At 37.2% G+C, this 15,668-nt stretch overlaps 2 protein-coding genes across 2 annotated transcripts; both read right to left on the bottom strand.

Moving 5' to 3' along the window:
* Positions 1 to 470: 470 nt before the first annotated feature.
* On the bottom strand, positions 471 to 3,090 carry LOC110911485 (flavone 3'-O-methyltransferase 1). The gene is made up of 4 exons (XM_022156110.2): positions 2,753 to 3,090; positions 2,036 to 2,460; positions 1,480 to 1,544; positions 471 to 904 (listed from the first exon to the last, which is right to left on the bottom strand). The coding sequence occupies exons 1-4, from the start codon at positions 3,046 to 3,048 to the stop codon at positions 605 to 607; spliced, it is 1,086 nt and encodes a 361-aa protein (XP_022011802.1). The 5' UTR covers positions 3,049 to 3,090; the 3' UTR covers positions 471 to 604.
* A 3,353-nt stretch (positions 3,091 to 6,443) lies between these two features.
* Positions 6,444 to 8,880, bottom strand: LOC110913635. The gene is made up of 2 exons (XM_022158457.1): positions 7,691 to 8,880; positions 6,444 to 7,032 (listed from the first exon to the last, which is right to left on the bottom strand). The coding sequence occupies exons 1-2, from the start codon at positions 8,878 to 8,880 to the stop codon at positions 6,444 to 6,446; spliced, it is 1,779 nt and encodes a 592-aa protein (XP_022014149.1).
* Between the last annotated feature and the right edge of the window lie 6,788 nt (positions 8,881 to 15,668).

The following is a 15,668-nucleotide window of genomic DNA, read 5'->3' as shown; positions in this document are numbered from 1 at the left end:
AGAAGCATATCCGCTACATTGTCGCCTTCCGGCCCAAGGCCCATCAGCCCACATCCTCTACACCTCTCCGGTTATAAATAGAGACCTTAGTTCACATGTTAAACCATTCTATTCCCTCTACTCTCACTCTTAATACATAATTATCTTCTCAAAACAGTCGCTTATTCTCACGCCGGAGTCTGGTTAAGAGGGAAACCCCCATATTCCCCTCTTAACGAGCTAACGGTGTTCTGTTTTGCAGGATTAACAGATTATTAAGGAGCTCAGAAAGTTATAAGAAGATTAACCCTTATGGTAGAAACATAAACCAAACTAAATACACACTAAAATTAGTTCCGTGTTTCTTCAAATTTCATATAGTTCATGTAAGGATTGCTATTTGATGTAATTGTCGTTGTTTGTTCTGCTAGCCCTTGTTTCTTAGGCATGTGTTAATAAAATTTGCATTTCTAAAATCAAATATCACTAGAGACAAGGAATGCATAATTGATCTTATGTAAAAATAACATAGTACCAAGTACATTTCACATGTATCAGTTGCACTCAATTTGAAAGTCGTTAATGGTCCAATAATGGCATACTAAAAACTAGCAATTAAGGCTCATCATTTCTTATACTCAAGGAGAGTGTAGAAATAGTCGATATAAATAGCTCGAAAACTTGTAAAACCAGCCAACTTGCCAAGTTCACGATACTCTTCTTCAGTCCGATGTTTGCCCTTGGCACGGTAAATGGTCATCACAAATATGTCACCTTCGAGCAAGGCTCGGGTGCGGTGAGTATCATTAGTGTCGTGTGGCAACACCGGCTCACAAGCAATCAACTTACCTCCAACTGGAATTGCTTCAAAACAACTCATCAAAATTTGCTTTACTTCCTCATCTGTCCATGTCGTTAGAACCCACTACAACAAATTAATATAATCAACAACTCAATCAACCATTGAAACCAAATAAAGGCAGGCCAATTGAGTCATTAGAGCATTTTGTAAACATTCATATTAACTTGGAATTAATTAAGTGATTTTCTAAACAAAAGGACATTGTTTGTGATGGAGAAATATAACAGATTATATTCCATTTACATATACAATTGTTTACTCTTAAAGGGTTGAGATCCTGTATAAATAGCTTTTAACGTGCAAACGGTACAAACACCTAAATTAATTTTGTTAGAACTAGTCATCATAATACGTTTTAATTTTGAGGAAGCGTAATAGTAATAACTATAATATATTTTTTGTTTTGAACGAATCCTCCAGGTCTCTCCCTTACCACTGCACCACTAGCTTATTGACAGTTCAATAATAATTACTCAAAATAAACACATTAGTTCAGTAATAAATTACTCTAACTATTTGTATCTTAAAAATTATTTGTATTTGATTCTTACACTAGTTTTAAATGTCACATTTTTATACTCACAATAATAAATTAAAAAAATAAAATATATAATAAATTAAAAACATTTTAATATTACCTTCATGAAAATTGCATCACCCTTGGGAATAAAGCTGAACATGTCACCACCAACATGTGTCACACCTGCACACAATAAAAACATGACCCCCCCATAGAAACCTTTCCACGTATATTTTGTATAGAGTTGCATACTATTTATTTTAGTTTATGTGCTTCGAGCCATTTTGCCAATTTAGTTCAAATGTTATATTTTCTTTTATGGGTTTAAAAAAGTTTCACCGTTGTCATTTTAGTCCACTGTGTTAACTTTATCCATTTTTCTGTTAACGAAAGGGCAATTCAATCATTTTATATGTAATTCTGTTAACTAGAATGGCAATTCGGCCATATAAAATGACCAAATTGCCCTTCTCGTTAACAGAAAAAATGAATAAAATTAATCTAGTTGACTAAAATGGCAACAATAAAAATTTTTTGGACCCACAAACAAAAATAAAACTTTTAGACTAAAGAGGCAAAACAACTCAAACCAAACCATAGGACTAAAATAGCATTTAACTCTTTTGTATACGCTTTGTGGTTGTGAATATCACGTGACATGTAACGTAACTGACCATCAATTTTTGGAGCCTTTGCAACAACTTCAGGCAAGTCGAAATTAACGCCTTGTTTGATATGGGAATGCTTCTCTAGAATCATCCTCAGGCAATCCCCTGCACTACCACCAACATCCACCAATCGTTCAACACCCTTAAACCCATCGTAACCTTCCAGAACCGCCTTCATAAACGGAACAGATATCCCGGACATTGCCTTCTGCATCAGCTCGTTCATCTCCGGTTTCCTCCCGTACATCCCGTACGCTGTCTCACCGCCGTTTGCCTTCACGAAAGGCTCTGTCGATGAATCAACCACTGCCTCGTGCACCATCGTCCACGCCTTCATCAGCTCCTCCTGGTGGTGCTGTAGAACGTATGAACCGTACGACAACCCGTTTTCATCCGTCACTAGCGTCTTTCCTATATCTGTCAGCGAGTATCTGACAACAAACAAACAAACGTACTCAGTAAAATCTCATTTTGTTATATTCAATTTTGTCGTTTCAATAAAATAAAAAGTTACCTTTTCACCAGTATGACTGGCTAAACCAGAACTTTTTAGTCAGAAGACAGACTGGTTAACATAAAGTCATAAAGATGCTCTAATTAATTTTATTTTTTTGGCTTTAAACGAACTTGCTTTCATTAAAATAAAGAAATTAAATTACATAGGCGCGACTCTCTTTTAAATAGCAAATTCAATTCTAGTGATGATTGATATTATTGACATACCTTCTTTCGCCAGAGGCGATGTGCTCGTGAAAAACACCATAACTGGTGAGCATGCGGAGAATACGCTGAAGGTTTTCAGGATCTGCGGAAGGGAGAATACGAGAGAGAATCTCGGAGGCAGTGAGTGGCGTGTTTGAGCCGTTTTGCCATATAGAGTCGGCGACGTTGAGGCGAACAACGGCATTGAGCGACATAGGGACACTGATCATGTTCGCCAGCTCCATGATCGCTAGCCGGGCATCTTTGCTGTGCGTCTGCGTTTCTCCGTTTCGGCTGTCCATTGTAGACCAGTGCATTCAGAGGTAGGTATGTTCAATGGTCACCATATATAGGGATGGATGGTGGGGATACACATGTCTTTTCACTCAGTACCATACATTTTCTATCTATTATTGTATCCGATAACGTAATCGTATCCGATAATGTATTGTAATCTAATGTAATATAATTTCAACATAAATGCACTACTGGCTTGAGATAAATACGAATGAATGTGCAAATACAACAACTAAATTTATATAGGTTAGGAATAGTAGCAATTGATAACGGTTTTACCAATACCTATGTTTTTATGTCGGAATCGGACGAGTTCATCATGACACCAATAGGAACGCCAAGAAAAGCAACAAAGCGAATACCAATACCGATGTTGTTCGTATGGTATTGGTTCAGTAAAAATTATATGAATCAACTCACAAACACAAGACAACAGAAGAAATAGCGACAAAACAGGTGACAAAATCTTATTAACCAACCCAAAATGATTTGCCCCCCAAATACCCAGAAGATCTTACAAAAGTAAGCAGTGGCGAAGCTTGAAAAAAAAGTTCGGGGGGTCGGAAAGTAACGGACCTAAAATTTTTTTTCTATCGTGTGGTTTCGAGGTGTATGTTCGGGTCGGACGTCGGTGATTCGATTTGGGTCGGGTCGGGTCAAACATTAATATCAAATAAAAAACGTTCTCAAACATTAAAAAAGAAGTTATCATTTTATTCTTCCACATAGCCGATGTGCTGGTTTTTGGATGGTCCGGGGGTAACATGCTTGCATTGATCTCACGGGGGTGTCGCCTCTTGCCGGTTTCAGGGGCAATGGTTTTGTTTCAGGGCAAGCGACGCGGAAGGCTGAGGCGGGGAAAATATCCAAGCACGAGCAGGCCTGCATAGATAATCAACATGCCTTCCTTCCTTTCGCGTTCGATACCTTTGGTTGTCTGGCCCCTGTGGCGTCCGGTTTCTTGAAGCGGGTTCAAAAGGCAGCACTTGCGCATGCGACAGTGTCTGTAGGCCATAGTTATGTGTTTAGCTGAGTAGGATTTGCAATTCAAAAGGGGGTGGCGGCGCAGCTTGTTGCCCGTCTACCAACCCATGATTTGTAATTTGCTCTAACCTTCTAAAAGTTAAATAAGATTAAACAAATAAAATTAGACATAGTTACAGAAAGATTCAACAAGTTTAGGACAAAAATTCGGACCAATTTCACCCATAATTTCAACATAAATCACATAAATTGCAGCCCTAAATTAAACCTAAAGAGAAAAAACACAAACCTTTAACCTTATGAAGATTGGATAGGGTGGGCTTTTAAGTTGGGCTATATAATGATTTGATTTGGTTTATATAATATACATTCTAGTATTCTACCAAATAATATGATTTGGGCTATAATATTTGGACTAATTAAATTTTTTATTTGGGCTATATAAATAAAAAAATTAAAACCGGGGGGTCGAAAACGTATATACCTACAAAATCCTATACGAAACGTACATGTATAACACTACTGACCGAAAAGTTCGGGGGGGCGGGCGCCCCTCCCCGCCCCTTAAATCCTTCGCCCTTGAAAGTAAGATCAAATGATACAAACAGTACAAAGATGATCATCGACTGATGATCATCAACACCAAAATACAACTGAAACTACAGAATAATCTCTCAGATACAGATGAGAGATTATTCGTACAAAATCTCTAGATCCAAACCCTAGCAGAGATCAATAACAAGAGAGAGAGAGTTACAACTGAACTACTAAACCAATAATGAAAGATACAAAGCTTTTTATAACATGAAACTTTATAAGTTGCACTTTAGTCCCAAAGCTTCACACAAAGGCAATCACAGTCCTCCACTTTACACTAAGCCCCCTCTAGATTTTATATCTGTTGAGCCTGTTACAACAACCCAACAACTAACAACCACATTAGCCCATTTAGAAAATAGTTCAGTTCAGCCCAACTATTATAACAATCAAATAACCAGCCAATCAATTAATCAGCCCAATAATACATAAACCAAGTGAATGAACAGAACATAAATCCAAACATTTTTAACATCCCCCCCCCCCTTCATTCAATTGGTTTAAACAGATCTACTAAGCCTAGTTTGTTACAAAAATCTTCATGTTGAACAACACCAAGACCTTTTGTAAAAACATCTGTAAGTTGACTTTCTGAGTCAACTTTAGTAGGATTAATAATATCATTTGCAACTTTTTCTCTAAAAAAATGTAAATCCAACTCAAAATGCTTGGTTCTTTCATGAAATACTGGGTTAGCTGCTATTGACATAGCAGCTTGACTATCACATTTTAATATCATAGGTAAAGAACAATCAACATTTAATTATGATAACAAATTTTTTAACCACATAAGCTCACAAGTAGCAGAACACATAGCACGATATTCGGCCTCTGCAGTGGATCTTGAAACAGTGCTTTGTTTCTTGCTTTTCCAAGAAACAAGACATTATCCCAAGAAAATACAAAAACCAGTAATTGATTTCCGAGTAGACAAACACTTTGCCCAGTCAGAATCAGCAAAACCACACAAGTCCAGCTTGACACTTTTCTTAAAAGTCAGTCCTTTACCAGGACTTTGCTTTAAATACCTTAACAATCTCAAAGCTAAACTTAAATGAACTTCTTTTGGACTGTGCATGAATTGACTTAAGAACTGAACAGTGTAACCTATATCAGGTCTTGTTAGAGACAAATATATAAGTTTACCTATAAGTTTTTGAAACCCAGTTATGTTTTTAAGCACTTGTTGATTTTTGTCAATTTTAGAAGTAACCAAGTAATTTTGTTCAATTGGTGTACTAACAGGTTTACACCCTAAGTAGCCAAATTCATTCAAAAGTTCTAAACAATATTTTCTTTGACTAAGACAAACAGATTTTTTATCATATAAACTTCAATACCAAGAAAATATTTTAATATTCCTAAGTCTTTAATTCTAAACGTTTCATGTAAAACATGTTTAATTTTTTTCTCTCATCAACAGGATTGCCTGTTACAACAATATCATCAACATATACTAACAAAAACACAGTTATCTTGGTTTTGGACATAATAAATAAAGAGTGATCACATTTGCTTTGTATAAAGCCATTTTTTAACAAAACATCAGTTAGTCTCTTATTCCACTTTCTAGGAGCTTGTTTAAGACCATACAAGGACTTAACAAGCTTGCATACTTTAGATTCATTCTTAGAATAATACCCTTGAGGTAACTTCATATAGACATCTTCAGTAATTGTGCCATGCAGAAAAGCATTATCAACATCAAGTTGGTACAAAGACCAATCAAAAAACACAGCTAAAGTAATAATGGTTCTAACAGTTACCATTTTAACAACAGGTGAGAAGGTCTCTCCAAAATCAAGACCTTCTCTTTGATTAAAGCCTTTAGCAACTAATCTAGCTTTAAACCTTCTATTTCTCCATTTGATTTATACTTAACTCTATACACCCATTTACACCCAATAGCCTTTCGATCTTGAGGAAGATCAGTTAGAACCCAGGTATTATTTCTGAACAAAGCATCCATTTCTTTGTTCATAGCCTCTATCCACTTGGGATCTTTGGCTGCTTCCTCATAACAAGAGGGTTCGATTTTTTTATTTAGAGATGTAGTGAAACAAAAATTATCATTAGACAAGCAAGAATAGTTAACAACTTTATCTAAACTGTACTTAGCTTTAGTATTCAGCACAAAATTTTCAAAACGTTTTGGCAAAACAACTTTCCTATTTGACCTCCTAAAAGAACTTGTTCCCTCAGATGGGCTGATCTCATCATTTGAGGTACTAGTGTCCTCTGCCCTACCAGATCCTTCACTACTACTACTTTCAACTCCAGTTGTTGAATGTTGATGTTCAACATTACTTGGAGTGGCAGATGTAAAGGGAATTGGTTGCTGATCATCACCAGTAACCTCATGAGATTCATGACTCCCCTCTTCATCATTGGGACTTATAGGATTAGTTGTTAATACCTCAACACTATCAAAAAAATTTAAATGATTCAAACTATTAGTTAAAGTTTTATCTTGATTGGTTAATTGATGTGACTTATAAGGAAAAACAGTTTCATAAAATTTAACATCTCTGGAATAAAATTCTTTTTTATTGTCTAAACTCCACAACTTGTAACCTTTTTTAACATTTGAATAACCAATCAAGATACACTTTTCAGCATTAAAAGACAACTTATCTAAATCATTTATAATAGTGCTAAAGCATAAACAACCAAATATCCTAAGATGTGCAAGAGAGGGTTTAAAACCAAACATTAACTCATATGGACTTTTTCCTAAAAGCACAGATAATGGTAACCTGTTAATAAGATAAACAGCAGTCAACACACAATCAAACCAAAAACTTAATGGAACACCACTTTGGAATAACAGAGATCTTGCCAAGTTTAAAAGATGTCGATGTTTTCATTCAACCACACCATTTTGTTGTGGTGTGTATGAACAAGATGTTTGATGCAAAATGCCTTTTGATTTACAAAAATTTTCCATTTTATTATTTATAAACTCAGTTCCATTATCACTTCTAAATATCTTAATCTTTTTCTTAAACTGAGTTAAAACCAGCTCATAAAAACTTTCAATATTTCCAAATACTTCCATTTTGTTTTTTTAACAAATAACACCAAACAGCTCTAGAGTAATCATCAACAACAGTTAGGAAATATTTAAAACCATCTCTACTAGTTACTTTATATGGACCCCAAACATCTAAATGAACAATATCACCTACATTTTTTGTTTTATGTTCACTCAAAGGAAAAGGAACTCTAACTTGTTTAGCCCTATGACAAGTTTCACATGGATGTTTGGCAACATCAACAACACCTAAATCATCTTTTAATATTGACAAGATCTGATCAGCAGGATGTCCTAGCCTACTATGCCATAAATTGCTGTTATTCAAACTATTAAAGCACAAATTGACAGAATTACCACCTTTTGTTAAAAAATATAGCCCATTATCATGTTTACCAGTCACCAGGATTCTCCCTGATTTCGAATCCTGAAGTAAACAAGTGTTCTCATTAAAAATAACAGTAATTTGATTATCTTTTGACAACTTATATACAGATAGAAGATTAACACTATAAGTAGGCACAAAGAACACATCATTTAAAACAACATTTTCAGCAAGTTTTATACTACCGATTTTTGGCACTTTAGCTTTAGTTCCATTTGGGTGAGACACAGTTAAGTCAAATTCAGACACATCAATACAATCAAACATATCTTTATCAGATTTGACCATGTGCTGGTTGGCACCAGAATCACAAATCCAATTACAATCAAAACCAAAGTTAATTAAACTAGAACAACACATAAATTCTCCTAAAGAATTAAAACCACACTTAGACTCACCTCCCATATTAGAAGGCTGTGATTCATTACTTGTTTTTTCATTCACAAAGCTCAAAAGTTTAGCAACCTCCTCTGGAGAAAAAGGTGACACAGATGGAACAGAAGACACATTTGATCTAGTATTTGAAAAGTTTTTCCCACCTTGACCTCCAGATTTCTTTTTGAAACATGAAGGGTACCCAACTAACTCAAAACATCTATCAACTGTATGACCAATTTTATTACAATGAGTACATTTAAGGTTAGGATTAGGACCTCTAAATTCTTTTCTTTTCTGCTCAAAAGACTGAGTTGTTTTAGAAATCAAAGAAACATTTTGACTTTTAGATCCTACACTTGTATTTCTATGTGATTCTTCTCTGGACACAATTGAAAAAGCAACTTTGACTGAAGGTAATGGCTCTCTAGTTAACATATTAGTTCTTACAGGTTGATAGACATCATCAAGACCCATAAGAAATTGCATAAGTTTGATTAAAGTAGAGAAGTCATTATAGTCCTTAGCTGCTTGACATGAACATGTAGGCAGTTGAAGCACAGCATCAAACTGCTTCCATATTGTGTTTAGTTTATGATAATATTCAGAAACTGAACTGCCACTTTGAGTAATACAGTTGATTTTTTTTATAAAGATCATACACTATAGAGCCATCAACTTTATCATAAGTTTCTTTCAAATCTGTCCAGACATCAGAAGCTAACTTTGAAAAAACTTGTCCTAAATACAACTCTTCTGAAACAGAATTTAGCAACCAACTTAAGACAACAGAGTTACATCTGTCCCACTGACTACTCAAGACATCATCATCAGTGTTTTTCTTACATTTACCATATATAAAACCAAATTTTTTTTAGCTTCTAAAGCTAATTTCATAGCACTAGACCAAACCTTATAATTGTCAGTATCCTTTAATGTTATACCAACAATAGTTAAAGAACTTGAGTCACTAGGATGTAAAAATAAAGGGTCACCTATATCTAACTTGCTAATCAAGGTCTGAGAAGAACTAGCATTATCATCTTTACCAGTCATGATCACAAATCAACAGAACAACAAACACAAACAACTAATAGAACACAGTAAAAACAAGAATACAAAAACCCTAAGGCGAAGCTGTATCAGTGTCCAGATTCCAGGTTCGTCACTTATAGTGCCTGGACAGGTCTTAATACAGGAGCCAAACACCTAAAAAACAACAATCTAAAAGAACAAGATACAAAACCGATACAACCAAATAAGAGTGTCGGTCCTCACTACCCCGACTTCAACTAATCCAACCAACAGAAATTAAAAAGAGGAGAGATAGAACAATCTCACAGTGGGTGCTAGCAACTCTAAATCACCAGATCTGAAGTTCACAAGAACTTGCAGATCCAATAACACCAAGCAATAAGAACAACACTACTGGTCAGTTTGCCCTAAATCTTCGAGGATTTAGAGACCAACACAGCGTGTAGAACCACCAACAGAGAGGAGATTTCCTTCACAACCAAGAAACTAGTTAGGGTTTATAGTACTCCCAAGATCTAGCCGATCTACCAAATACCAGACAACAAATCTGCAAACTTGAAGCCGACCTAACACAGAAAATAACGAAAAAGATCAGATCAACAACGGAAATACAACTGGATCAAGAGCATAAGCTCTGATACCATGTAAAAATTATATGAATCAACTCACAAACACAAGACAACAGAAGAAATAGCGACAAAACAGGTGACAAAATCTTATTAACCAACCCAAAATGATTTGCCCCCAAATACCCAGAAGATCTTACAAAAGTAAGATCAAATGATACAAACAGTACAAAGATGATCATCGACTGATGATCATCAACACCAGAATACAACTGAAACTACAGAATAATCTCTCAGATACAGATGAGAGATTATTCGTACAAAATCTCTAGATCCAAACCCTAGCAGAGATCAATAACAAGAGAGAGAGAGAGTTACAACTGAACTACTAAACCAATAATGAAGGATACAAAGCTTTCTATAACATGAAACTTGATAAGTTGCACTTTAGTCCCAAAGCTTCACACAAAGGAAATAAGCCCCCTCTAGATATTTATATCTGTTGAGCCTGTTAGAACAACCCAACAACTAACAACCACATTAGCCCATTTAGAAAAGAGTTCAGTTCAGCCAAACTATTATAACAATCAAATAACCAGCCAATCAATTAATCAGTGTAACACCCCATGTTTTCGAATGTCAAAGTCAAAGTCAAAGTCCAAGTCTATAACAATCAAATAACCAGCCAATCAATTAATCAGTGTAACACCCCGTGTTTTCGAATGTCAAAGTCAAAGTCAAAGTCCAAGTCAACTTTGACTGTAAATAGTCTATTTTATGTCTTATTTGTATTATGTGGAATAAGTGTTGTTAATCAGAATAAATCGAGTAAACGAATGTTTAATCAACGCGAACCGACTTACGACAGTGAATAGTAGGAAGTAACAATGCGATAAAGTTAATCAATCAATAATCAAGCTAATCGAATCATCAATCGAACTCGAGACTCGAACTATGCGAATTTGGTGTTATATTATTTGTGTGTGTGCCTTATGTGTTACCTGTGCGTGTTTACTTTATGATTTGTGTGGTGATCAATCGAATCAATCGAAACTCGAATCGAAACTCGAAACTCAAATCGAATCCAATCGAAATCGAATTATGACGAATGGTAACGTAAGGATAGTATGAAATATAGATGATTGTATGTTAGATATAGTGATTGGGACTGAAAGTAATTTGAATAGGAAACACTATTGTACTCGTATCGTCTTCAATCGAAATCGAAATATCAGAAATCGTCGTACCGAACACTCGAACCAGGCTGTTGATCGATCAGGCTGTCAGCCGATCGAACAGCCCAGCCGATCGGACGGACTGTCCGATCGAGCAGGCTGTCCGATCGGGATGCCTGGCCGATCGGCCAGCCCTTTCCTCTTTTGGAGCCTATAAATAGGGCTGTCATTGTCATTCTTTCCACTTTTGGAAACTCTCTGACCGACCAGCTCGTGCTCCTCATCTTTTCTCAGATTTCTTCCGATTCCGGTAAGTTTTCATCCTAAATCTGGTACTTTCTTGATCAATACACACTCCTATACCTTTCTATCTTTCAAATCTTGAGTTCTAACCGTGAAATCATCAAGATCTAAGCATTCTAGGATGATGTCATCATGGTGTTCTTCAAGAACATCATGTTTTGGCCTCAATCCACCATGAATAGCTCGGATCTAACCGATTTCCACATAAACAAGCTAAGATCTATCACAGATCTGAACAATTACATGGTGTGAAGGTTTGAAAGAAGGATTTCCAACTTTCTTTCAACTCTTATACACTCAATGCCTTCAAACCGGTAGAAACGGAGCTTGAGTCGACTCACCAATCATTCCAATGGATGAGTGGTTCAAGATTCGGATTCTAACTACGAGGTCTACCGATTTCGGGTAAACGTTGAACTAACCGTTTCGAACAATTCACCGGCCGGACTTGGGTGATTCCTGTCCGAGCAGGGGAAACCAGTAAGAACGAAAGTTCCATGGTTCAGCTCGTTGTCAAACTACCTCGAAATATCGTCAAATAATCAGAACAACCAAGTGTTAGACGAACAGGCCGACCAGGTCAGGATGCTGACCGAATGGTTAGGCTGTCCGAACGGACAGGCCAACCGATCGGACATGTCAACCGATCGACCAGGCTAGCCGATCGGCTAGCATATGGCCCCACGATTTGACAATTTCATGAGGTATGGTATTGAACGAAGTAATGTCTGATCGAACGACTGATTGGTAAACATTACTCTTTGGATCATGAGATACTATGCTTCAACACTTAATCGATTTTCAACTAGTTCGACGTATTGGAGTGCCATCCGATCGAACATAATGTCCGATCAGGTGACATCCTACTGAGAACTAACTACTGAAGTGTCTAACCGATCGGTTAAGCCGACCGATCGAACGACCCGTTCGATCGATCGACCTGAAAGGTAAGAACACTTCAATGTTCTCAAATACTACAACGAAAACCTCAAAAGGTCAAACCATCATACACAAATACATCCTTCCCAAAGGAAGAAACAATCCACTCGAACAGTCCATCCGATCGGTCCGACCAACCGACCGGACAGACTGTCCGAACGGACTGGTTCTCCGAACGAACAACCCGACCGATCGAACCTATAGTCCGATCGACCAAGCTGTTCGACCCACCATCCCTTGTTTCCATTTTACGTGTATTAATCGTTATGCTATCGAACTGTTCAGGCTAATCCTACTCTCAAGCGCTCCCTTCAATCCATCAATCAATCGCTGTGAGTATACTCAATCCCTTTTTGCTTTTAGCACTTTTGGGTGTTACATACGTTACTTATATCAAAACATAATCGATCACACTACTCAATTATTTGAACGCTAACCGATTCGCATGTATTACGTGACTAAATGAATGCTTGTTGTTATGTTACACATGGAATGCTGTCTACCTGCCTTAACGACGTAGTACTATAGTTTGGACTCAGCACCCATTCACACGGGGGTTGTTAAGGACAATTACTTGCATGGATTACGATGGTAATCATGTATTGCGAACTGTCTCGGACAGTCAACCCGCAGTCATTGGTATCGATAGATCCGTGTCGATAATTAACATGCTTCGTTTTCCTCTGTGTACGTGCTGGTTATGCGTAAACTATTCGAACTCTACTATGCTATTATCAAACTTGTATACTCACCTTTACATTATATGTATTGACTTTATTTTAACGTATGTGACAGGTGTTTAAGATGTTTGCTTGCTAGGAAAGCGAGGCTAGAATAAAGCTCTAGAGCCCCCCAACAAATAGTTGTCTGTCAGGAACAAGCGTCTAGAGCATAGTTGTCTGTAGATCTTGTCCGACCGGGTCTTTAGGAGCACTTGAACAATATTTATATTATTCATTTAAATCTGAGTTGTCGGAACAGAATATTTGACTGGTTGTTATCTGTAATAATTTGTTTTATTATTTGGGACACGGTATGGGACGTGTTATTTAAACAAAATAGTGATGATAGTTGTTATGAAAACTTCTGGACAATCTGTTTTGCTCAGTGCCATGCCCCGATGATTCCGCCATCGGTTGGGGTGTGACAGAATGGTATCAGAGCCATAACTATAGGGAATTAGGCTAGACACGACCTAGTCCGGGTCGCTGTCTTAGAGACCTAGACTATAGTTAGGAACCAACAGACCAAGCGTATACGCTAAACCCTGCTATTCTATACTATCACTACACTCGAAATTTTCAATAACGAGGAGGCGATTTGGTCAGGATTAGGTGTGAAAACCGTAAAACTCCTGACTAAATTGCTGGATCAATGCTGTTTTATCCACCTATCGAAGGATTCTTCATTACTTTTTCAATAACGAACGAGGAGAATTATACTAAATCAGGAGGGAAATCCATATTTTGATGAATAATCTCCTCAATTTTACTAAAACAAGGAAGAAATTGCTAAGCCAGGGGTGAAACCTGAACCTTGGCAACTTATTCCAACTTTTACTCATCTCACCAAAGCCTCGACGGACTCCAACGACCTGAACTCACAAGTATGACCTAGGGAATACATGCTGGATGCCCAAGAATCGAGGCAAAAGCACGATCCCAAAGGTCGAAAAGTGACGACAAGTCCATTTGAGAATATTCGAACCGCTTTGGGTAGTTAATGTCGAGTAGCCGCAGACAATCTATCTCTCGATTTTCATGTGTTTTCGATTCTGAGCCCGCAGTTACGACTCTGATGATTCGTTGCTTTTATGCGTTATATGTGTTTAACTGTTTATATGTTTAAAATTTGAGGTTTATTCGATTTTGCTATCACTTCGATCAACACACACGATTCGCATTGCTCTTCTATCTCAATACGCTAATAAATCGTTACAAAGCTAGGCGACACTATTCTATGATATACGCTATACTGTACTCAACATGCTATACGATTATACGATACTATTCGATATACTATACGCGATCAATATTTACGAACGACTCGCGAGCTTTGAATGATAGGTTTCTGTATTCTGACTGCCTTTGTGATTAAATATGTATGTGCTTATGTGCTTATGTGTCTCTGTGCTCTACGTGCCTACGTGCTTATGTGCTTCCGTGATTATTTGGAATCTGTGGTTATGTGCCTATGTGTTTTATGTGATGCGTGTTTCGACGTATTTCTAAGCTTTAGTAAGTAGTAGACGTGTGAGGTGAGATTCAATCATGTTGTGTTGAGTCCTGTGACGACGTCTGTTGCAGACAATGTCGTCTGGATCCCGACACCATCTTACTCGCCAAGAGAAGAGAAACAAGCGTCTCGCTGCTATCATTGCCAAGAGTGTGGCGAAAGCTGTAAGCGAGGTGTATGAAAATGTCAGCAAGTCGTCTGAGGAGTCGCAAACTGAAGCTCCTAAAGACGCCAACAAGACTGTTTTCAGCTTCAAACAGTTTAAAGCATGCGGACCCAAAGAATTCACCGGAGAAGATGGCCCTACTGCCATGTTTCAATGGTTTGATTCGGTTGAAGTCACTCAGCGCCAAAGCGGTTGTCCTGAAAATCTCCGCACCCTCAATGCTACAGGCGTCTTCCAGTCCCGAGCACTAGACTGGTGGACGGCCGAACGAAACAAGCGCGGAAATGATGCAGCTTATGAGCTGACTTGGGAGGAGTTGAAGGCCATCATGATGGACGAATTGTAACACCCCTAAAATATAAACCCTTATATTATAAAGTTCAAAGAATTGATAAACAAGAATTTACCAACTAGGAATTTAACCTAGTTAAATTCAAGTCTTGAACTAATACATATTATGGTTAAAACACATTAACTTAAGAACAAAACAAGGTTGGGGGACTAAACTTGTCAAATTTGAAAAGCTAGTTACTAATAGTAACAAAAACCAAACCAAACACACCAAATTTGGTGTGTCTGGTCGATCAAGAGAGGGAGGGCGACAGGGGTTCTCCAAAACCCTAAGCTTCACACCAAATCCCTTCAATTGAAGCCCCAAATCTGTTCCAAATCGAGTTTTAATCACATATTAGTGAACTCCTCGTTGTAAGGATCAAAAGGTATGTGAAATTTAGTAATTTTGTTGCATCACAAATTCTAGGTTAAATGTGAAACATGAAAAATTCAGCTTAATCACTGATGCATGGGTGAAATTAGAAGGGTTATGAGGATTAGGAACAAGCCCTA

Source organism: Helianthus annuus, chromosome 15 (assembly GCF_002127325.2).
Source record: "Helianthus annuus cultivar XRQ/B chromosome 15, HanXRQr2.0-SUNRISE, whole genome shotgun sequence".
NCBI lineage: Eukaryota > Viridiplantae > Streptophyta > Magnoliopsida > Asterales > Asteraceae > Helianthus > Helianthus annuus.
This window is presented reverse-complemented; position numbering and strand designations above follow the sequence as displayed.

Coding starts and splice junctions, on each gene's coding strand:
- LOC110911485 (XM_022156110.2), bottom strand. CDS start 3,048: ATGCACTGGTCTACAATGGACAGCCGAAACGGAGAAACGCAGACGCAC. Junction 2,461..2,752: donor ATCGCCTCTGGCGAAAGAAG/GTATGTCAATAA, acceptor GTTTGTTGTCAG/ATACTCGCTGACAGATATAG. Junction 905..1,479: donor GTGATGCAATTTTCATGAAG/GTAATATTAAAA, acceptor AATTTGTTGTAG/TGGGTTCTAACGACATGGAC.
- LOC110913635 (XM_022158457.1), bottom strand. CDS start 8,880: ATGGGTCTTGATGATGTCTATCAACCTGTAAGAACTAATATGTTAACT. Junction 7,033..7,690: donor GATTACTCTAGAGCTGTTTG/GTGTTATTTGTT, acceptor TTTTTTTGATAG/TGTTGAGGTATTAACAACTA.